Source organism: Etheostoma spectabile, chromosome 22 (genome assembly GCF_008692095.1).
Source record: "Etheostoma spectabile isolate EspeVRDwgs_2016 chromosome 22, UIUC_Espe_1.0, whole genome shotgun sequence".
Classification (NCBI taxonomy): domain Eukaryota; kingdom Metazoa; phylum Chordata; class Actinopteri; order Perciformes; family Percidae; genus Etheostoma; species Etheostoma spectabile.
In genome coordinates this window covers 7,739,222-7,762,037 of record NC_045754.1, presented here as the reverse complement: position 1 = coordinate 7,762,037, position 22,816 = coordinate 7,739,222, and the positions used below count along the sequence as shown (strand labels likewise).

General features: G+C 39.6%; 1 protein-coding gene across 6 annotated transcripts in view; it reads left to right on the top strand.

Moving 5' to 3' along the window:
• The window catches only part of ralyl (RALY RNA binding protein like), a 95,448-nt gene extending 73,073 nt beyond the window's left edge, over window positions 1-22,375 (top strand). For 3 of the 6 annotated variants that reach the window (XM_032503871.1, XM_032503870.1, XM_032503875.1), the window contains 7 exons: window positions 9,375-9,450; window positions 10,483-10,530; window positions 12,011-12,180; window positions 16,341-16,457; window positions 18,398-18,567; window positions 19,963-20,001; window positions 22,046-22,375. In XM_032503871.1, the coding sequence (XP_032359762.1) occupies window positions 9,375-9,450; window positions 10,483-10,530; window positions 12,011-12,180; window positions 16,341-16,457; window positions 18,398-18,567; window positions 19,963-19,995 (614 nt within the window). In that variant the 3' untranslated portion in view covers window positions 19,996-20,001; window positions 22,046-22,375. The remainder of the gene's footprint in view (window positions 1-9,374; window positions 9,451-10,482; window positions 10,531-12,010; window positions 12,181-16,340; window positions 16,458-18,397; window positions 18,568-19,962; window positions 20,002-22,045) is intronic. The other 3 variants (XM_032503874.1, XM_032503873.1, XM_032503872.1) reach the window with 3 other exon arrangements.
• The last annotated feature ends 441 nt before the right edge of the window (window positions 22,376-22,816 follow it).

The following is a 22,816-nucleotide window of genomic DNA, read 5'->3' as shown; positions in this document are numbered from 1 at the left end:
AAAAAGGCCATGATGAAAATAAAATAGGTTAAAAAAGAATAATATACAAATACAAGAGCTTAAAGTTGAATACTTAATTTAAAGATTGTTTTTTGGGCATTTTAGGTCTTGACAGGACAGCTGAAGACATGAAAGGGGAGAGAGATGGGGGGGGGGAATGACATACAGCAGAGGGCCGTAGGGCTGGGTTGAGGAGTAAAACTATATATGGGCGCACGTGATACCAACTGAGCTATCTGGGCGCCCATAATTATTCAATTTAATAGGTTGTAGAGATGGGTTTTGGAGGAGAGAGGGAGGGGTTTTGGTTTTATGTAATTTCTGTCAATTTAAAATATTCTAAATTTATAATAAAATGTTCTAAATGAATAGGATAAATAGATTTGGAATTGTTTGTACAAGGGAAATATTTTTTTGAAATTACAGAAGGATAGTACTGGGATAAAATACTGTGGGGTCCCGAATTTCAGGTACCGGTATTGGTACTGATATTGCTTCAGATGCGTACCCAACCCTACTTTCCTTACTGACCGGTCCAGTTTCAGGAGTTTGTGACGACCAAGCTGAAGTTAAAGCTGTGACGAATTTCCATCCATCACCTGCCTGATTCAGCGCCTTCGCTCCCTTGTTGTCTCTTTGCTTACGTCTCGCCTGCTGAGGAGCAATTTGCATGATTAGATACTTTGTTCAATTAATTAAGACATTGGGGAGATTGTCGCCAGAGTTTCTCGTTTTATGAGGAGATGATTGACAGCTCCCTGTTTCCCGCTTTCTCATTCTTTGTCCGTCCCTGCCTTTTAGTTTTTATCTTGTGAAATAGACAGTTGGCCTTTCTGAGGAGAGGAGAATGAAATAAAACATTTGCTGGTTCTCAAGAGGATTCGCAGTTCTTCTGTTTTATATAATTGTGAATTGAAACTCTGGCATGATGGTCGGACAAAACAAGATATCCCCCTTTGGGAATTTGTCTTTTTTGCAGCCATTTATGGATTACACTTTTAAATAAATCATTTATTTTTACAGATAAATCAATGAAGATAATAAGGTGTGGAATATACAGCTGAAATAAGATGCTTGTGCAGTGAAGCTAGTTGTCTATTTTCTGCATTTAGTAGAGCAATCCACTGTGAAATGTGTGTGCATTATCCATTGCGAGCTTGTTTCAGATTCTGCAAATAATCAAATCTAGCTACTGAGACCAAGCCATGTTTTCTTAGTTGAAATGAAAGGGGATATTTGCTGCTCAACAAAAATGCACCAGTGTGTTGAAGCGTGTGACCTTGGTAGTTATTTCATATGGCGGCAGGAATGAAAGGCTTCAAATCTTAATTTTGTGCTTCTTCTTGCAATGAATTACTACGTGTAACTCTTGATTCACAAAATGAACTGAAAAAGTTTTGTTATTTTTCATGTTAATGTGCCTTTTAATACATTAGAGTAGGGTGTGGCTACTATGGGTAAAATCCTCACATCACAGTTCATATGCAGTTACACAGTACGATTCATCGTTTTGGCTATAAAATGACATTAGTGGAAAAAACCCATGTGACATCTTTAAATGAATTGTTCAATCTGACCAATATGACCAAATCTATTCCATATACTATCAAGCATGAAAAAGAAGAGCGTCAAATCCTCACATTTGACAAGCTACCACCAGAAAACAAACTGAAGTGATACATTATTAAAATAACTGCTGATTTATTTTCTGTTGACGTTGTCTCCTTAATAAATGGACTATTCGTTTCAGCCCTAACGTAATTTCATATACCCAACAAATTAAACACCTGACAAGTCAAAGTAGCAGCACGGTGGCCCAATGGTTAACACTGGGGCCTGACAGCAAGAAGGTACCGGGTCTGACCCCTGGTCGTTCCGGGCCCTTCTGTGTGGAGTTTGCATGTTCTCTCCGTGTCTGTGTGGGTTTTCTCCGGGTGCTCTGGTTTACCTCACCACTAAAATATGTTCCCCTCCCTCTCTACCAGGCTGATGTGTGGTGAGCGTCTGGCGTCGTATGGCTGGCGGGCATCACCCAGATGGGTGCTGCACATTGGTGGTGTTAGCAGGAAGTCCTCCCCCCGAAGCGCTTTGCGTGAATGACAAAGTGCTCTATAAATGATTTAGTATTATTATTATTATTATTATTATTATTATTATTATCATCATGTTGATGCAAAAATCGCTTGGAAATCAAATATAGAAAGATAGCAGTTCATTGTTGCTCATTGGTTTTTAACATCCTCCCTCTGGACTAACGCCTGAACAACCAGAGATAATAAAGCAATATATCGTCTCACTGTATGAAAGCATAACTTAGCCATTTAAATAAAATGGCCTATTTCAAAATTGTGCCCCAACTTAATGCTAAAGAATTCGACGTGCAAACAAAATCTTTGAAAACCAAACTAGAAAATGTAGAGGGCCACCTCACTTCACTGTAACCTTTGTTTCCCATCTCACCTAAACAGCCCGTTTGATGTTTACTCTTCCAAGGTTCCAAGAAGAGCACCTTTGATATGCAGAAAGCCCCTCTGTCTCCTCGCCACTCATGTTCCATGTAATTAGACACCAGCTCCTGTTGTTAAGAGGTGTCCGTAAACAAACTATTTTTCTGCAGGTGTTGAGAGGGAAAAGAGCAAATGGCTATTTCAGTTTGAAGGGACCGGGAAGAAAAGTAAAAACAAGGCTAATGGGAATGAAGTGAATGAAATGCGAGGTCAGATTCAGCATGGAGCAGGAAGATCCATTGTGAATAGCATTTTTGATTGTTATTCACGCTGATATTTTGTGGAAAGGCAGCCTGTACCTGCCAAATAGCCTTATCAGAAATATGTCCGCGAAGCAAAGATGAAAGGCGTATCTGGAGTTTTTATGATGCCCACACCAGCCAGGGCCTTGCCTGCAGGTCATCAGTGCTGCGTGATGCCGCAAATCCTTAATCTCAAACCACCTGCCTCCCTCACAGACAGGTCCAGCTTCACAATTCAGCGAGGAGTTTGTACAAAGACCTTTTGTACAGACGCATTTCCCACATCCCTACCTGTCCCATCCGCACGTCCATCACCTGCTTGATTCAGCTCCTTCGCTCCCTTCTTGTCTCTTTGCTTGCGTCTGTCCTTCCGAGGAGCAATTTGCATGATTAGATACTTTGTCTAATTAATTAAGACATTGGGGAGATTGTAGCCAGGGTTTCTTGTTCCATGAGGAGATGATCAGCATTTCCCTCTGCATGCCCCTCTGTCTTTCTCTTTCTCCGCCTTTTAATGTTCATCTCATCAAATAGACTGTTGCTTTTTGCGAGGGGAAGAGAATGAAATGAAAGAACATGCAAAGTGAAAAAGTGACAAATGTGTTGTAGAGGCGTCAGCTCTGGTCCGTGGGGAATTTCCCCGTTTTTGGAAATAGAAAAGAAGAAAAGAACAGATTCCTTATTCCTTGAAAGTCCTCGCTGATAAGTCTGAAAGGGAGTTTATTGCAGTCAATCACCTGGTCGCTGTGCTGCACGTCTGCGATATACTTACATGAGCTTCAGCCACTGTTGCCTTGGTCACTGCTACGGGGAAGAAGCCAGTCAGAGGTGCTAGTGAATTCAGAACACTTTGATGTAGCAATTGGGCTCAAAACATGGTACCCTTGTTACCAGATTTGAGTTAATAATACCAAATAAATAAGCTACATATTGTATTAGAATTTACATCAACTCTTGCTGCCAAACTGACATTTCTCAATAATTATTGGATAATTTTTCCATAGAAACATTTGTGATCTCTAGAGGATAAAACCGACTGAAACACTAACACAGATTAACATCTGGCTTTGTTCTTAGTGGAAACAGTCGGCATTCATTCGTGGGAGAAATGACTCTGCAGTAGTCAAGGGCATTTATGGTCTCCAACCCTGATCGGCAGTGACAGAAGCATGACACCCTGGTGGACACACTAATTTTCACCTCTTTTTGGGCAAGATGCGAAGACCGGTTTTTGTCCCCTAAGCCACTAATTCAGTCACTGTGCAAGCAGCACTCGAACACTGTTCCAAAATGAGTTGGTCTAGTTTGAAGGTGTGACTGAATAAGTAACAGATATACAAACAAAGTAACCACTGTAACATTTTCACTGGCCTTGCATGCGTATAATCTCTTGTTATAAAAATCAACAAACTCCAGAACGATTGGTAAATGGCGTGTTTGTTCTAAAGCAAAAGGCTGAATCCCTTCCTGTTTCTGTATGATGCCTCAGACATATTTAATGTGATAATGGAGTCACAACATTTTGTTTTGTCAATTATAGCTTGTGTGCTGCACTACAGCAGGTGTCCGAGCAGAAACCAAGAAAAACCAGCTTGGTTTTTCCCGGCTGGGTTTTCTGTACCAGTATTGGAGTTTGGCATGCAAATGATTTGCAAATGTTGGTGCGTTTTCAGCCTTACAGTTGGTATAAATTGGTGTAGCTTTGGTCTAAGGAGCTTGCATCAAATTTCTGCCCTAGATGCAAATGGTATTGAGCCTGTATTTATTAATGAGCAATGCAGTTGGAATGTTTTATCTTGATGATGACTGACATTGATAGACGGAGCTTGCCACGTTTAGACATCACCACACATTTGAAAGTAAAAAGCCTGTGCAAAACGAGCTGTTGAAAGCAGAGTGATTGAACTGCAATTACTCCAATAGCACAGCGTTCTAGCTGATGAGAATAGTGTCTGTCAGGAGAAATAGATGTTGTTTTGTCCTTCCGTCACTCTCTCCACAATAATACAAAGAGATTCAATGGTTGACATACAATATGTCCGTCGCTCCTTTCCTCTGACCTTGTGGTCACCCCTGCTACCTATGATTGTTAGCTTACTAAAGCCTGAAGCCCCAGGCTATTAGCTGGTTTTCCCTCCTCAGCTTGTCAGAGGAAGAGAAAAGGTAGACTGTAGAAACAGCGAGCGAGAGAGCCGGAAAGATTACGGTCTGATTTGTTGTGGCTTCAGCAGGAACAGCAGGTTTTGTGGCTGCTCCAGTATTTCATTCATGTTTCTTCCAGGAATATATACATATAGGTGTCCTCCTGAGATGGCAGGGCATTCTCTCAAAGACTCATCCTCTCCTTATGTTTTTCGGGTTCCTGTTGAGTTTCACAGGAGTACTTTTGCATCCAAGTGATTCCCCTGCAATATGTTGCCATATGGCTGAGTTTATAGCCCTGAGTTATTCAAAGCCTTGACTTCTGTTGCTCGGCTGGTATTCATCCCTTGCTAATGAAATGATGGGAGAAGTAAGATTTGCAAAGTTTTCGTTGGCCGGAGGTGTCGAAAAGAAAAAGCCCTCACAGGTGATGCTCGGCACTGAAATGTCTCATGGTGAGCTTCCTCCGTGCACACGGAGAAACATGAAGAATTATGAAATGTGAGAGAGAGTGACGGAGAGCGAGGTGGGGTTAGAAATGGTCTTGTGTGAGGAAAGGGCAGGTGAGGAAAGTGAGAGGAATGAAGACAGAGAAAGAGATGCTGAAGAATTGGGTGAGGCCGAGGGCAGAACAGGAAGCATGAGCAAGAGTAGTCTGAGGGAGACAGAGATGTAAGGCAACAAATGAGACCCAATAAAACACATGGGCATGTTGCTTAGGGGAGTCACGGATCCTTGTTTTCTTGACAGAGGAACACCGGCCTGTCCTCAGTGATTACTTACGCTCTGTGCCTTTGTCTATTCACTGCAATTTACCTCCAGAACCTTTTCTCCCCAGATTCCTCAGCCAATAACCCTGTCGCCTTAAATATTTATTCTGTGTTGTGTTTGTTTCAGTATCTACAAGCAGGCAGACACCCTCCCTCTCTCAGAGATAGAAAAGTCAAGCTTGGAGTTGAGCTCAAACACATTTATGAATAATTTCACGGCTGCAAAATTCAAATTGCATCATGTGTATGTTCACACAGCTGCAAGGTCGAGTCCTTTTGTTTTATTCGCTGCCCAGTCAGAGCAGTGCAACAGACCATAAAAAAAAAACCTTCGTTCAGCACCACAGACAGCTCCGCCCCATCCCTTTCTGACCGAGCTGCCGATTGAGCAAGCAGACAAACCAATGGGAAAGAGGAGAGTAACTGAATACAGCACGCGGATTTGGTCCATGACCCAGGGTGCATCTCATTCATACCAATCTTAGTCCTTAGTGCTGCACTGATACAAAGTATTCTGCTAAAAACTGCATCAGAAATCTTTAACAGCTCCTTGTAGGTTCTTTTCACACTAACAGAAGTAAACATGTAAACATATAAACATGCCCCCCGTGCTCATAGAATCCCATCTACAGAAGTGTGCAAACAAGGACAATGCAGTGCTTTTGTACCAAAGCTGCTGGTAGTCATTATGCCTTTGGTTTTTACAAACCAACCAATTAAAATAGTTTCTATATACTTTTGTCTGAGAAAAACACATTTGAGTAAAGTTCTTCTGCTGAAACAGTGAATATCAACAGTGTGGATGGATTCATTGTTTAAGTCATTAATCTGTTGTAATTGATGTCTCTGACAGACAAACATAACCACCACACATATCACACACTGTGTTTTTTCTCTGTCAAGCAAACACCTGCAGGTTCTAACATGATTTCTTTGCTTTTATATGTTTGGAAAATTGAATATCTTTAGGATTTTGGTCACATATTTGGTTAGGGACTTGTGTAAGGCATTTTTCAATTATAAAAACAATTATTGGAAAAGTTATTGACTGCTTATGCAGTAATACATAGTCTTAAGGTGCAGTCATAATTGAAGTCCCAACTGAAGTCCTGAATTATTGTAGGAGCATCTGTTGTCTAAAGCAGTGCCTGCATTAACACAGGGCTTTTCACTTTTTTGGAGGCCATCATAAATGAATCAACCATGTATGAACCATACTGTAACACTGTCTGTGTTCAAGAAAGAAGATCTGGGGTCAGGGGATTTTTAGATTGCTTGAGGTTTTGGATCCCAGTTGTATAAAGCAGGATTGATGTGGGCTAAGGGTTGGTCTTCCTCTCTGAATGAACCTTCAGGTTAATGAGCACAATCATAATAATATCTCCTAAATCAGCATCACGGTCAATCCCAACACGCACATTAAACACACTTACACACTCATTTGGTCATGCAGCTCTGTGTATAAAGTCTGTATTTTAGCTTGTCTAAGTAGGTAGTATACAAACAGACCAGGGTTTAATCCATTTTCTCATGAGAGCAGCCACTGGGAGAAGGAGGCAAGAGTTTGCCTGCAGCTTATTTTCACCCCTGTGCAGTTCCACTCCCGGGGATTGGGGCACTTCCACAGGAAGGTAACGCATAAGTCTTTTAGGCAAATGTTTATTGCTGGAAGGAACAAAATGATAGTGAGAACATAGCTGAATGTAGAGCTGGGCAATATATTGATATTGTATTGATATATGGGACTAGATATCGTCTTAGATTTTGAAAATTGTAAAATGGCATATGTGGTGTCTTTTCCTGGTTTGAAAGGCTGCGTTACAGTAAAGTGATGTCATTTTCTGAACTTACCAGACTGTTGTAACTGTTCTATTATTTGCTTTTACCCACTTAGTCAATATATCTACATGATTATTTATCAAAAATCTCATTGTGTAAATATTTTGTGAAAGCACCAATAGTCAACACTATAATATCGTTGTGGTATTGACATAGAGGTATTTGGTTAAAAATATAGTGATATTCAATTTCCTCCATATCGTCCAGCCCTAGCTGCATGCAAAAAATAAAATAAAAAATTGGTCAGAAAGTGCCTTTTTAAGTGATCTATATACCTATAAGACACTTAGCCGAGGCTACGTTTGGGTTTCATCTCTCAAGGACACCCTGTTAAACTGGTTTATTGTTCTCTCATTTTTGAAATGGCCCTTCGCAGTACCTTGTTGCATGCAGATGCTTGCAAAAGGTTCTTCTGTGATATCTAAGACATACTGTCTATGTATACACTGGAGACTGCAGTGCACAAATCCTAAATACTGTGCTGTCATGAAATTGCATAGAGTGACATCGCAGTTGCGAAATACATTAATCGTGAAGCCCTATTGTATAGCGCACCTGAAATTGGATAAGGATGTGAATGCTGCTTTGAATTGTAAAGTCCAGTTAGAAGTGTTCTTCTCCTGCACCCTTCTCTACTTTGACTTCATGGATATATCCTAATGTCCACATCCATAAAGTTTCTGGAGTCTTTTTCTCACCTTTTGAGTGTTTTACTATTGAACCGGGTGCTTGTTATGATCCACTGGCTGCTCTCCCGGAAGCCAGACACAAGGACCTTGGAACACCCTTGGCAATGCACAGATAGCAATTGAAACATTCTGCATCAATGACTAGCCTAGTCACAAAACTATTCACCTGATGGTAACATTTTTTATTTCATTTTTTACACAAAGAACAAACAGCCGGCTATAAATCAAAGCTCTCCAAACATCCACCTTTTGATGGGGAGTTTTCTTTTGTATGGTTATTGGTTTTTATTGTTTTTATGTGTTCAAGAATTCTCTCTTGCCTTGCAATAAGAATTTCATTATCTAATCTTTCCAGTGCATGGTGACAAGGTCTCCAGTCTCGACTCAGAAGAAGAAACAATGCAAAAAGAAAAGCACACAAAAACTCCAATCACAAATGCAACAAAAAAACACAGTTCTCTGCTTTTAAATTAAGTTACACTGCAGCTGAGGACACGCTGGTGTTAATTGCCACTAATACTCTAGTGGCATGTCCAGTAAATACTTTTAATGAATTTATATACATATAGTAACACTTACACTATAATTGCACCTGCCTATTTAGCAGTAATAAGCAGAAAACATTAAAAAAAATAGTTTTTAACACACTACGATCTTGTAAGCTATAGTATTTTGTGTTTTAAGAAATTAAATACAGGAAGAAGGTCCTGTGTTCTGGTGTAGTGGTCAAACCAGCTCATCAACCAGAGTTCTATTGAAAGTGTACCGAGACCACCTCTTCAAGCAGGTCTCGGTATGCTCGTTTGGTCCGCTTTTGGTGCGCTCCAGAGTTTGATTGTCCGAACCACACCAGCGGGGCAAACAAACCCTAGTTTGATTCAACCAAACTAAAGGCTGTTGGTGTGAAAACGCCCTTACTAAATTTCTACTGGCTACTACTGCGGCTGAAAGCCACACCTCATTGCCTTCATCAGCGCATGGAGAGCATATGGAATGTATTTCAAAATTGAAATAGCAAATATTTTTTGTTTGTTTGTTTCTTCTTTGTTTTTTTGGGAGGGGGGGGGGGTGTAACAGATTGAATGATGACATGTTACCAGTACATTTTTATTTATTCATGAAATATGTATAGTTCACTGTGATGCAAGTTTGACAAGAGATTTGTCTGTGTTTGTGTTTTTGCAGACATAAACATGGCAGGCGAACCCAAGCCATACAGGCCCAAAGCCGGCTCCAAACGGCAGCTGTCAGCTGTTTATAGGTAAGATTCGCTCTCTCTGCAACATACTCCTTCACATGCAAAGCTTTTACATCCTGCTCCCACCTGCTGATGTAAATGTAGAGTAATAGTTTGCATGTGAGGATTCCTATTATGTTCTCTTTTTTCTTCTTCTTTTGAACCTTGAATTTCTAATTGAGTTTTTAATACAATATTTCTTAGCCTTGATTGGAGTTTGTTTGGCACAGGCCTGTAAAGCTCAAGGGAAATGCTGTTATATAAGCTTCATTAAGCATGACCCTGATTTTCTGCCCCATACACATCTCTGGTCACAAACAGATCAAAGCAGTGCTTGTTTACTGCAGTTTAATATGACAGTGAGACAGGCATGTTTTTTTCCTTCTATTCACTGGAACACTTTTTTACAATCTCTGATAGTTTGTTCATTCGCAAAGTCTATATTCCCACCAATTTATTTATTTCAGAATTGTAAATTGTATAGCACGTCTTAAAAGTGTTTTAGTTGGTGCATTGGGTTATTATCAACCCTCATTTGCATTGTATAGCTGTCCATGAAAACAGACAGGATGTAATATGGTAATTATGGAACAGGAACCGAAGAGGCAAAAACCAACACGACACCACTCTAAATTAAAATAGTAATACATTAATACTAATTAAAAGTCCTCTGAGAATAGCAGCATTTCAAAACAGCTCCTTCTTTGCTCCTCTTCTCTTTATTTTATTTCTCTCCCTGAATTATAAATAAGTTGCCATCCCCATTCCTCTCAAGGGTCTAAGAAAAAAAAAAAAATTCTTTGAATGTATTTTGAAACTTAATTTTTTTTTCCTTGTTGATCTCTGGTCTTTGCATGCCAGCGTGGCTCAGGCAGTGAGCTTTAGGGCCTTAACTACAGCGTGTCCGTTCCAGTCAAAACAGCTTGAGTTTGATTTGCTTATTTTTGACAGATCCAAAAGGCTGGTCTTAATAAAACCCATCTCTTTCTTTATCTGTTTCTCCCTGTCTCTCTGCGCCCTCCTTACCATCCATCTCTCTGTTTTTCTCTCTCATAGCGGTTATGAATTTGATTACGAGTACTACAGGGATGATTTTTACACCAGGTATGTATAATTCACATCTTTATTGTTATAAAATTTGAGATAGAACAAGGAAACAACGGACCGTTAGCTAAGCCCCATCTGATTTACTTAATGTGGCTATGTCGCAAGCTTTCTGTTCTCACTCTGCACATATGTTTTATAATGCTAATAGTGGTGTATTTGCCCCTCAAAATGTATAGTATTTTTTCTAAACTATAGGTTTTTGGTGTCAGACAGAGGTAGACAAAAGCAGGATTCTAATATCTAACTTTAGCTAGCAGATTTTATAAGCTATAGCTAGCTAATTAAGATAACGTTAGCTTGCTAACAGAATTGGTTGCTTTTTGAAGATTCTCAGCTGACTTCAACACTCTTAAAAAGAGTTCTTACTGTAAATATGCACTTAATAGCTATATAAATATGTTTGAGCTAAAAGTGTGCCCCAGGACAAATGTTAGCATCCTCACCAGTTGGTGATCCATGTTGAAGACGTAGACATGAGAAACAGCATTGTAAGGTTAAACTTTCATTTTGTGCTAACATAAGTTTGGCTGCTTAAGTTACACATGTTGTGCTTTTATTTGGAATTTTTGTTAATTTCTTCTAATAGTTTTTACTTTTGACCTTACAAGAGAAAATTAACCTAGGTATTTGGCAAACATAATGCTATTTTGGTAAACCTTAGCTTAGGACAGAGCTGCTAACTTTACGCTAAACTCTGATAGCTTCCAGGACCAGCTTCCACACAGTTGGAAAATACAGTGGATGTGCTAGTTGCTTTTTTTTGGGGGGGTACATAGTTTGTTCCCTCACAAATTATTGTAGTTAGCTAGTTAATGATCTACTCCTTGGCCATGGAAGTAACAGTTACTCCTCAGATACTTCTGTAGTGAGCTAGATAACCAGACAAACTAACAATTGCAGGGTAAAATTGCAGATAAACACATTTGTTTCTCTAGCTTGTGTTTAGGTTTTGGAAAGGCAACAAAAGATGAAGAAGTAGTCTTGTTTTCTCTCTCATTTATCTATCAGTGATCGGACTGCTTAGACATTTTCTGAATGTCAAACTTGTTGAGAGCAGTGACATATCTGCTGTCACGAGACCAGTCAAAGCTGATACCTTCATTTGACATTTAGCACCCTCTACTTTACATCCTCTTCACTTTCAAAAGATATGTGAAGAGATTATTTGCATGCACGTAATGGCCTAGGTAGTTGTACGAAAGAGGGATGGTGGTAGATTTCAACTTTAATGTCTGTCTTTTGTTTTATGTGTACCATTTGAGGGAAAGAACCCAAGAGAAATCCATGGAAAATCTATCTTGAAATACTATACTGGGAACAGATAATAGGCTTTAGAAAGAGGTGATGGAGAAATAAATGGAAAAAACATTCAGCTCTAGTAGATGGGTACTTTCTGAATGCTTTAGGGCCTCTTATAAAAGACAGTGACTTATAGAAAAAGTGTAAGAAATGTAATATATGTATTTTTTTCTTTAAGGCTTTTTGACTACCATGGCAGAGTGCCCCCCCCACCAAGAGCCGTGATTCCTGTCAAACGCTCCAGAGTGCTCGCTCCCTCTTCCCGCCGCGGGAAGACCTCCTTCCCCATCAAAACATCCTCCTCTTCCTCCTCTTCATCCTCCAGACCTCCCTCATCCGGGCTCAAACGTACGTACAATAAGGTGCTTTTTTACTTATCTTGTGTTTACACTTTGCTACTCAGACGCTCCTTTCATTTCATTTTTATTTTTTCAAAAAGGACACTGCCTAATTACGCTGATAGCATTCTGTCCTTTTCAAGGCTTAAAGCAAATCTCAAAACCACGACTCTGAGTAGGGAGAAAGCAATGGCATGATTCAGCTGTGCCACTGTAAAAAGCCACACTGCTATGTAGAGCAAAACACTGAACCGCAAACATAAATATAATCCAAGCTTTGCGAGCAACACCTATTCATTCCTGTCACCCAGGAACCCTTCTGATCTCATTCGCTCTTCTGATTAACTGGTGATGCATTAAAATGTCTTAAATGTAATTAATGTGAGATTGGGGCCATCTCTGTGGAGCTGCGGTCAGCTGTGTTTTCCTAAACGTTAGTCTCTATCTGTAGCCTGTGTAATTGGCTACAGTGTTTATCCCATTGTTGTCTGTCTAGGCCAGTGTTATCAGCACGAGCAGCTTGGTAAGGACTGTAAGGAAGACCCAGTTGCATTTGGTATTATAGAAAGGGGGGGGGGGAGCCCTTCTCCCATCCTCTTTTTTGACAGAGTCAATGAATTCTCTCCTCTATCTAAGCAGTGTTTTGGGAGACTAATTTGCCTCATCCGGTACTGTGAAAAGTCACTGTTTGTATTGACTTTGGCCTAAATAGATTGGACAGCAAAACAAGGTCAGCTTGTCCAAACTGCAGGGTGGGTTAGTGTGGGCAGTTTTAAAACAACTTGGGCTGAACTAGGAATAATGAACTCAACAGGGAAAAATGCAGGTGTCACGAGGATGGATAGATTTGTGTTTTCCAGATTAAACCCTCTTTGATGCACAATGTTGATCATCAGTTTATGAAGACAGGATTTGTCTTTTTTTGTCTATTATAGAAATAATTGAATGATGGATTCATCTTCAATCAGTGCTCTATTTTGTGAAGTCGCAGGTGGCATCAAGAATGGGAAACAATCGTATTAAGTACTGTATTTCCTGGGAGCTTCATGTTGAATGTAGAGTCTCTTCATGTTTTTTTTCTTTTACTCAACTGCCGAAATATTAAAGAAATGAAAAATAACAGTTGATTTTTTTAATAAAAGATCAATTTATTTTTTACAAGCTCCCAAATGACAATATGATAGTGTTTGTTCCCTGGTCATTTTAAAGTTGGATTATGTTCCCCTCTGAGAGGCAACTTTTTGGAGTTCACTATCAAAAAGTCTGAATTGTTCTTCAGTGATAATGAACTGGTGCTGCAATAATCAATTAGCTGATCAACAGAAACTAAATTGAATCATCTGTTTTAGAATTGAAATAGTTGTTTATTAAAAGTTACTGGAATCAGATGCTCAAATAATAAACTGAATTTGATTGGGTGTAGGACAATTAATTGGACTATTAAAGGAATTTGAAAGCATCGCCATTTTCTTTGTAAAATATAAATATAAATACATGTATTTACAGAGGCACAGTGGTGGTGAACATGTAAGGTTTCTTCTCACTTTTTGGTTGGTTTTGTATGAACGCCTGTGACAAAAAAAGCATGTTTTTCCACAGTGATGTTAAGATCTCTAAATGGTTTACTGGATAACATGATCAGGCTTACTTGTCCATTCAGACGATTCGTAGTTTGTTAAAGTTAAATAAAAATTCACCAGTATGTCATCCTAAACAATGCAACAACCCCCCTAATTGCTCATACTCAGGCTGCTGCTTGTTAAAAGTATTCAGATATGGATGTTTAGTAGGTGTACAGTACATCAGTGCATTAAAAAGTAATAAAGAGTGTTTCAAAATCATGTTTTCTTCTATAATGTCTTTAAACTCAGGCTCCCAGAATCATCCTAATGTTCATCTGCCAAAGCTGGTACAGTATTTAGAGTTGGAATTACATCATCATCAGCCCCAAAACTCTTTGTCTGCTTTAATTATCATCTAGTTTCTCACTATTCCCTATTTGAAAAAAATGTCAGCTCATCATGAGTTCCTAAAATTAGATCCAGTACCCACACCCGAATCTAGTAATGCTTATTAAATCACAATGGTGTTTTTGTCTTCCTTTTCTTTAACACAAGCTATTTAAAAGGTGCTGTGTTGATGAAATGATGTTGGATTAGGATATGTATGTCTCTCTGCAGCTTATGTGACTGATAGCACAAAAGGGAAGAAAAAAAACCTTCGAGGCAGCGATAAATTAAAAACTGTTCCACACTTTCTTATCATCTAGTAAGCTGCCCAAAGCGAGCTCCGATAAGAAAGTGTGCATGTGTGTGCATTCATGGATGTTAGTGTGTCCACATGGATGCAGGTGATAATGAGAAGGAGATAGACACTTTAGTGTGTCCTACCATCAAGATATCATTGTATATTCACTATTTTCTCCTTTTTTGCTCCTCCAGAAAGGTTGATTTTCTGCTTCTCTGTAGCTTTAGGGTTGATGGGTGCTTAACGTAGCAGCATGAGATTCATTCTTGTGATGTCCAAACACATAACCTGTGTATTGCCTTCAGTGTGGCATTATATACCCCTTTTCTCTCTCTCTTTCTCATGCACACATTAATCATCCTGCTCCATTTGAAAGAAGTAACATTTTGGCAAATAGTATACAGTATGCATTGGATCTTACCGGGGCAGTGTTGTGTTTCAGCATGAATTCTTGTGAAAGATTAAAATGTCCTTTTTCAGGGAAGCTAGTTTACAGCGAGCTAATATGTCAGAAATTTCTATCACACACTGACATCTTCTCTAGCCGTAGATGTTCATGTTTTATGCATTGGTTTAGCTCACACATTTATAATGGTGCACATAATGTACATAGGAGGGAATCTACATTGTGATGTGTGGTGGGTGTACATACAATCAAAGAAACTAGCTCAAAGAGCTACATGCAGACATGATACCAGACTAGTAATGTTTTGATTCTCTGCATGTCTCCCGCCTCTGATTATCCGGCTGCAGCTTTACAGGAACTTGTGGGTTTGTTTACCGAGCGCTCATCCATCCTCTTAACAGCCCTAACAGAATCTGAAAGGTGTCAGAAAGAGAATTGTATGATTTCTTCTCAACTTCTGGTGTCTGTTTTTCCCTTCCTCTCAACGGATGACACAGTTCAGCTGCCGAGGGTTAGGGAATAAGTTTATGTTATTATTTGTATGGTCTAAATTTTTTATTCTTTTCAGTTCAAGCTGCTAAGGACTACACACTTTATTGTAACTGAGACAGGGCAGTTTGAATTAATGGTAACATCCTTCAGATACATTTTTTTTATTATCATATAAACTTTAGTATGATACAGTTATTCATTTATCAAAAGCTCATATATCTATTGTAAATTGTGCACTGTGTGTAAGACAAATCATAAAGAAGATAGTAATTACTGACTAAACAGAAGCTGTGGGAAGGTGATTCTGCCCCTGTTTCTCATGCGGCACCATTAGTGAGGCAATGATCAGGCATAGTTTTTTTTCAATTTTTTTTATCCAGTTTAGTGTCCTGAACACACGTGTCGAGCATCAAAGTGAAATTTTAGTCTTTCTTTAAATGCCCTGGATTAACAGACAGCAAAATAACCTTTAGCAAGGCAAAAGTAAATGATAACGACTTTGTCACTCCTGACAATGGAAACAACAGTAAATTGAATGGTGCCATAATTTTCATGAAAATCTTACGGATTATAACTTTTGAAATGCAACACTTTCCCCTAATAAATATAATATGCACTAAGCAAGCAGGTTATATCCTACAACAATCTCCATGTTTTATGTAAGCATCGAATGCCAACTGAAAGGTAGCATACAGTTTGTTCAGATTTTGGCATTTTTAAGCAAAACTTGAGCAAAACTGCACAGCATGGTGGGCGTAAGCTATACACTAATCTTCAAATTGAAAGCAGCAAGTCCACATTTTCAGCAGGGAAACCTTGCAGTCGGCCAGATGGAGATGTTCTTCCCTGAGGAGGAACGTGTGACTCAGAGTGATGACATGATATCCAAAACTAAGAGCATTAACAGATGACAGCATGCCGTCTGCGATAAAACTTTATGAAGCAGCCTTAATAAAAATGAGTGCACAGTGAAAATTAGGACAAACTCAACTTCAAGTAACTATAAATCTGTTTCTGTCCCTCAGCAGTGAAGACGGACCAGCTTCAGACTATTAAACGGGAGCTCACTCAGATCAAGTTGAAGATCAACTCTTTGCTGGGACGCCTGGAGAAGATCGAGAAGCAGCAGAGAGCCGAGTCCGGTAAGAAACAGACAGACAAATCAGAGCTAGCCGCGAGAGAAAGGGAAAGGACACCAACCACAGAGGGGGGGAAATTAAGCACACATGCTGGCCATAAGTCCTCATGACATTGTGCGAGATAAGAGCAGTAGAGCTCTCTATCATAACAGCAGACAGGTGTCAACGCCATGCTGGCTCAGTTTATATGGGAGGTCTTTAAAGATGCCCTACACTAAAGGACATCCAGAGTGCAGCTCACTGTGACGGTCATTTAGACTTAATTCAATGTTGTGTATGTAGTTTGGATTAGAAAAACACCAGGCAATGGTGTGTTCAACTGTGGAGCTTTTTCTCCTGTCTGTGATTTGTTCCAAGTGAGAATAAAAACTAACTAGTGTCTAGAACTAACAATGACAAATCCAAGGCTTTCTGGTTAGAAGGAAGTGGTTGTTTATATCAAGCAACTAGAGGCATGCAAAAATGTTTAAAAAGGTCATAAATTGCTAAAAGGGCCAGTTGCCATGGTCATTTACCTCACAAATGTATTTAATTGCCGCGGAATCTTTATTGCTTGACATATTTGATTTCTCCCATCTGTATATGAATCTCTTGGTGCTGTGATTTTGTAATCAATTAGAAAAACACCAGGGAGGAAATGTGGTCTTCTGTCTTTGTCTCAGTAAACACAGGGGAGCTTTGAATCAGCTGTAAACAGGATAGTCAAAAGCATTGAACCATAGATTTCATGTGTTTATCTACATAAGCAAAGCTGATTGATGATTTCTGCAGGAAAATACAGTATGCATTCTTGCAACTTTGTGGGTTTTTTTGGGTTTTTTTCATCCTGTATATATTCAAATATTTTTTTCTTATATTTGTATAACTATTAATATTTCATGTATATTGTATGTATGTATGTATGTATATTGTGTCCTAGTATTTCATTTATATTTATAATCTGTGACTGATGTATGTTTGCTGTTGTAACACCATCATTTCCCATTTCTTTGGGATCAATAAATATCCATCCATCCATCCATCCATCTATCCATCTATATTTTGCCCACAGCAATAACTTTCAGCTCCTTTTTTATGCATTTAATCAAATTTACACTTTAACTCCCAGTTTGTTTTTAATTAAAGAATTCAAATGCCATGATAATGGTGTAATTTATTATGGATATTAATTTATTTACAGTGTTCAGACAAACTAAAGGGAATTTTTAGGCAATTGAATACAAAGTTAATGAAAAGAGGAGAATTTGCCTGTTGCCATGTAAATTTGCACAAAGACACATCCTTGCAACAAAAAAAATGGTTCCAACTTGAGCAAAAAAATTCACTCGTATTCCTTAGCTCTATGAATCTGCATCATAAAACATACAGATGAATAAAAATAGAGTTCTGAACAAACACAGAAACCTTTCCACAGACGTGGTTTGTGTGTTATTTGGTTACAGCTAGCATACATATATTATATATTATTATATATTATATATACAGAAAACACCTATTATAAGTTTATTTCTAAGTGTACTTTTATTTCCCAACATTGTAGCATTCAGTGGAATTCCAAGATTTTGGGCACTTCTTAGCATTGAGCGCTAACAACTTACGTCTATAGAGAAAAAGGAGCCTGAAGCAACTGCAGTCCTTCATTCATGTCATGTGGGTTAAGTGGAAACCTAAAAATGGATGCTTTTGAATGCAGTTGTGCTCGTATGGCTTGTGTGAAATTCAACAATTCAGCAGCTGGTGTAGACAGCTGCATTGGTTAAAATAAGAGTGTCTATTGAGGTTGAAGTACTTCTGTTCAGCTGAGGGTATGGAGCAGCACAGCCTCTAGGGATCGCTAGTGGGGGCACAGAATTTGAAAACAGAAAAAGGCAGCCAAGTAGCTTTTCTACTGCTGTGTGAACTAAGGAAAAAAATGACTCTCTGTGCCCTTCTTTCTCACTTAGAAGCTCAGAGAAAGTACGAGGACAACTGTGATTCCCTGCATGAGGAGTCTGTATCTGAGACGGCTGAAAACTCGGTGGAGGAGCTTGGTGAGGGGGCGCTGGACATGGAGGCAGGAGAGATGACCGATGGCGGCGAGGACGACTACGACGAGGATGGCAGCCACCATCTGGTAGGAGAAACGTCTTGACAGGCCTGACAGGGGAGGGAGAGAGCAGGGCACTTTGGGAGATCTCAAGGGGGCAGACAGTCTTTGCTCTCCGAAAGTTAATTTTCCAGAATTATTCATGGCCACAGATCTAAGAGAGTGGGGCTTCACATGAGTGAATGGTGAGAGTGCGTGGACTGACAGTTCTTCCCTGTTGACCCCTGCTCAAACAGTGCCGGCGAGGCTCTCCACAGCCCCTCACAAAGCCCAGGCTCTCTGTCTCTCTCTCTCTCTCTCTCTCACTCACACACACACACACACACACACACACACACACACGTTTGTGGCACTAGGTTTGTGGGGACCCGTCGTTGACATAATGCATTCCCTAGCCCCTTACCCTAACCCTAATCCTAAAACCAAGTCTTAACCCTCAAGCAGCCCTTTAAACTTTTGGGGTCCAGCATTTTGGCCCCACAAAGCTGTCGGGACCCCACAAGTATACTCATCTCCCGGTTTTTGGACCCTACAAACATAGTTAAACAAGACCGCACACACACACACACACACACACACACACACACACACACACACACACACACACAGTGGCTATAATTAAAGCAGATGACTCAAGAAACAAAGAGCAGCATTTTTAAGATCAAATCTGCATGGACTGGAATGATCCAAATGTTCTTCCAAATTTGCCATTTTTGGCGTGTAGCTTGCTAGCTCGACGTTTGTTGTTGGTTCCCGAAGAGAATGGAGTTAGACAACTTCAACACACATTGCAGGAAATGATTTGTTGTTGATCCAGACTAACAAATATTTAATCCAAGGCTGCAATTAACTTTGAGTTACCTCCAAAAATTATGTTTCCAATGGAACAAATGAAAGATGAATGTTTGAGTTGGACTAAAACCAGACAGGTGTCTGATGAAGGCTGTCTGTTGTTTTTCTTTGAAAAGAAATGTAATTTTCTTCCATTTTGTGATTTGAATAATAAAACTGTGTCACTGAAGCGTCCATCTTATACAGACTCCACACACTCAAATGGAATCATCAAGATTAAATTATTATTCTTCCTTTCATTGTGCAGGGTGACCCTGCTTTTGACCATGCTTTCTCTATTATGCTATATTTATTAGCCAGTAGGCCAGCGAGCATGGCCAGGCTATCCTTGATGAAAGCTTGGTGCCCAAGCTAATGGAAGACATTATTTTTCAGAGACATGGTGGAGGAGATTTGTTTCCTGAAGGTCACAGATGGTGATAGTGTACCACAAAGAGTGTTCTCGTAGGTTGGCATGGCTGCTCATGTTATCAGCAATGACCTTTTAGAAAAGATGAAAAACAACCTGTGTGCTCAGTTTGAAACGCTACATTGTATCTGTGATTTTAACTTCCTCTCTCACCTTTTCAGATAGAGAACCATGTATCGGATGTTGACAACTGAGATCAGGTAAGGTTTAATCCATTACAGCATCTGTGCGATTGTTGTTCAAACTGTTAAAGGTCCTGGTCTTTATTAAAGGCCTTACAACGCTCCTCATTAAAACCTGTAACCACTGAACTGTGTCTTGAGCATCTCTAAACATTCTTTAATTATCTCCTACTGTAAGTCATAAGCTCGGTGACATTTAGAAGACCAGGTCCACTGAAGGGCAGCTAATGCCAAACAGAGGGAGCAATAACGGCATTACAATGGGCCAGAACTGCTCATAAACAACAGTGATCTAATTGAATTGTGTGGAAGGGGGCATGAATGGAGAGGCCTAAGGTAAAGAGTTCCCTGCCTCTCCTCGCCTCTCAGGGTGTGGGTAATGATGCAGCCACATCATCAGTTGGCTTGCTGCTGGCTGGCTCGCCGTACCGCGGGTGCTTAGCTGTGTTTATGAGGCGCACACTGTTGATGTAACGTAGAGTTAAGCTGTCTTCTTTTTATTTAATGTGAGTGTTTGGACAAATGTGTTTATTTTAAAAATTCATAGTTGTAATCTACCTTCAGTCAGCAAAAACTTAAGCCATTTTAGTCTAGTTTTCATCAGTGAAAGTTTAGTCTTATTCGTGCATTTGTAATGTTTATGGTTTTTAAGCTGTCACCATCTTTAAGCTGCACAGTTCCCATGGTTACATGTATTGTTCTAGTCTATTGGATTTTGCAAAAAGGACACTGTTCACCTCTTTAAAACAGACGGAAATAGTTCACAGATATGTGGTAATAGACTCATTCCCCCAAACCTCACATCCATTCCTAAACTCTGGCAGCTTGAACATAGATGGTTATTTCACTGCCATTCTTGCTCACAGCTACCTACTTATTAATTTGCTTTTCACTAATATACTATTCTCTGTTCAGGTTTAGTTTCAACAGATAGTTGACATTTCTGGAAATACCCTTATTTGCTTTTCTGCCGACAGTTAGAAGAGAAGATTAATTCCACTGTCAAGTCTGTTCACTATATATGAAGCTAGACCAAGCAGGCAATTAGCTTAGCATAAATATGAAGCAGAGGTAATAACGTGGTAATAACTTATATTGCGCATCTCATGAAACCCAAGGACGCTTTACACAAGTACAGGGGGACAAGGGACGTAAATGGAAGGTGGATGTAATTTAATCTAGACTACTGGCGTACAACCACATTGCCCATTGAAAGGAACTTTATGGATAAAATTACATATTGCATACATAAGGGCCAATTCAGGGACGTTGTTGAATCATTTACACATCCGTAATTGGCTGCATCTGTTAAAAGCCCCACCGAGGTGGGCTCGGTTTTGTCCGTTGTTTTTTACTTTCCCTTTTACCTTGTCTGCATTTAAATTTCTTTTTCTATGATGGCCCTGCCTCAGTATGAGCCCTTACTACAGCAGATAGCTTGTGAAATAAAATTAAAATACAATTAGGCCTATATAAAGAAATCACAATAAAGTAAAGAAAGACACAATTACAGGCTTTTCCAGTGTTACACAAAAATCTGTGACCCTTCAGAATGTGTGCTCTGGAGCACCGTTTACCTGCCGTACAGCCTTTGTCGCTTCAAAAATCGGAAAAATTACACAGTTTCAGAAACATTTAAAAGTTACATATAGAAACTTTAAAGACAAATTTACAGCTAACTCTACTCCTTTTTCCCCATCTGCCTGTGCAGGCGCATGGTGGTCCCTGTTCTATCCGCCTCTTTAGAATCCACGTTACACTTCAGTTTTCCATTTCCTTTCCATATGTCTGCCTTGTTGTGCTTGCAGGCCGACAAAGAATAGACAATCACAGTGAGAAGGACCTCAATAAGTCATGTCCAGAAGGATTAGAGAGGCAGCTTTGGCTTCCGGCAAATATTTCTGCTCTTCCCAAGATATTTCTGGGGCCATTCAAAATGGACAAGCTTTAAAACTCAGCCTAATCCTCATCAGATTTACTGCATTATAAATAGCCAACATATTTGAAACGGAGACCTAGTCCTATAATGTGTTTTCATCAGTTTTCTCCTTTATCTCTACAGAATGAGGCAGCAGACACCCCCGGTCGGTGGTATTAGAATTCATCATCACCTTCAAGAGAGAAAAGGAGCTCTGAGGGATCAAGACTTTCATTCTGGACTGTAAGTTGTGTTCAAGTGATGCTGCATCACATTCAGATGCCCAACTGTGACGCACAAACCAAACGTTATGTGCTCTCTAAAGAAAATGTATTCAAGACCCATTTTAATTCATTGGCCTGAGTTCACCTCATGGATATTCTGTGCAAGTTCTTTATTCATTGCGAAAGGCTAACCACATCATGCGCTAATCCTGTACCTGAAAAAAAATTAAAAAGAAGGGAATGAAATGAAGCCTTTTATTCCGATCAATAAATTGAATTACATGGAAAGAAGGGAACATGCCATTGTTGATCATAAGATGCTGCTTTTTTACATGTGTTTGCAATGTACAATTTATAATGTTTTTCAATAAATTTCTGTTCTCAAAAATGAAATAACTAAAAACAGTCAGAACAATCTGCGATTGCAGTATGATATTCACAAAATGAAACAACGTTGCCGTCTGGTTCGGATTTCATATATTCCAACACCTGCCAAGTTTCAGAAGCAGTAAGGGCTTCCTGTGGTAGAGAGCAAACATTGGCACAGGCCTCCTGCCAGGGAGCAGTGCTCCAATGTTGCTACTCCCTGCTCAGCCTGTGTATCCCAACATGCAATGCTGCTGTTCAGAAGCCAACACCCTTTCTCTTTCTCCTCTACTATCTGCCTCTGGATTCTGCATTGATTGTGTCT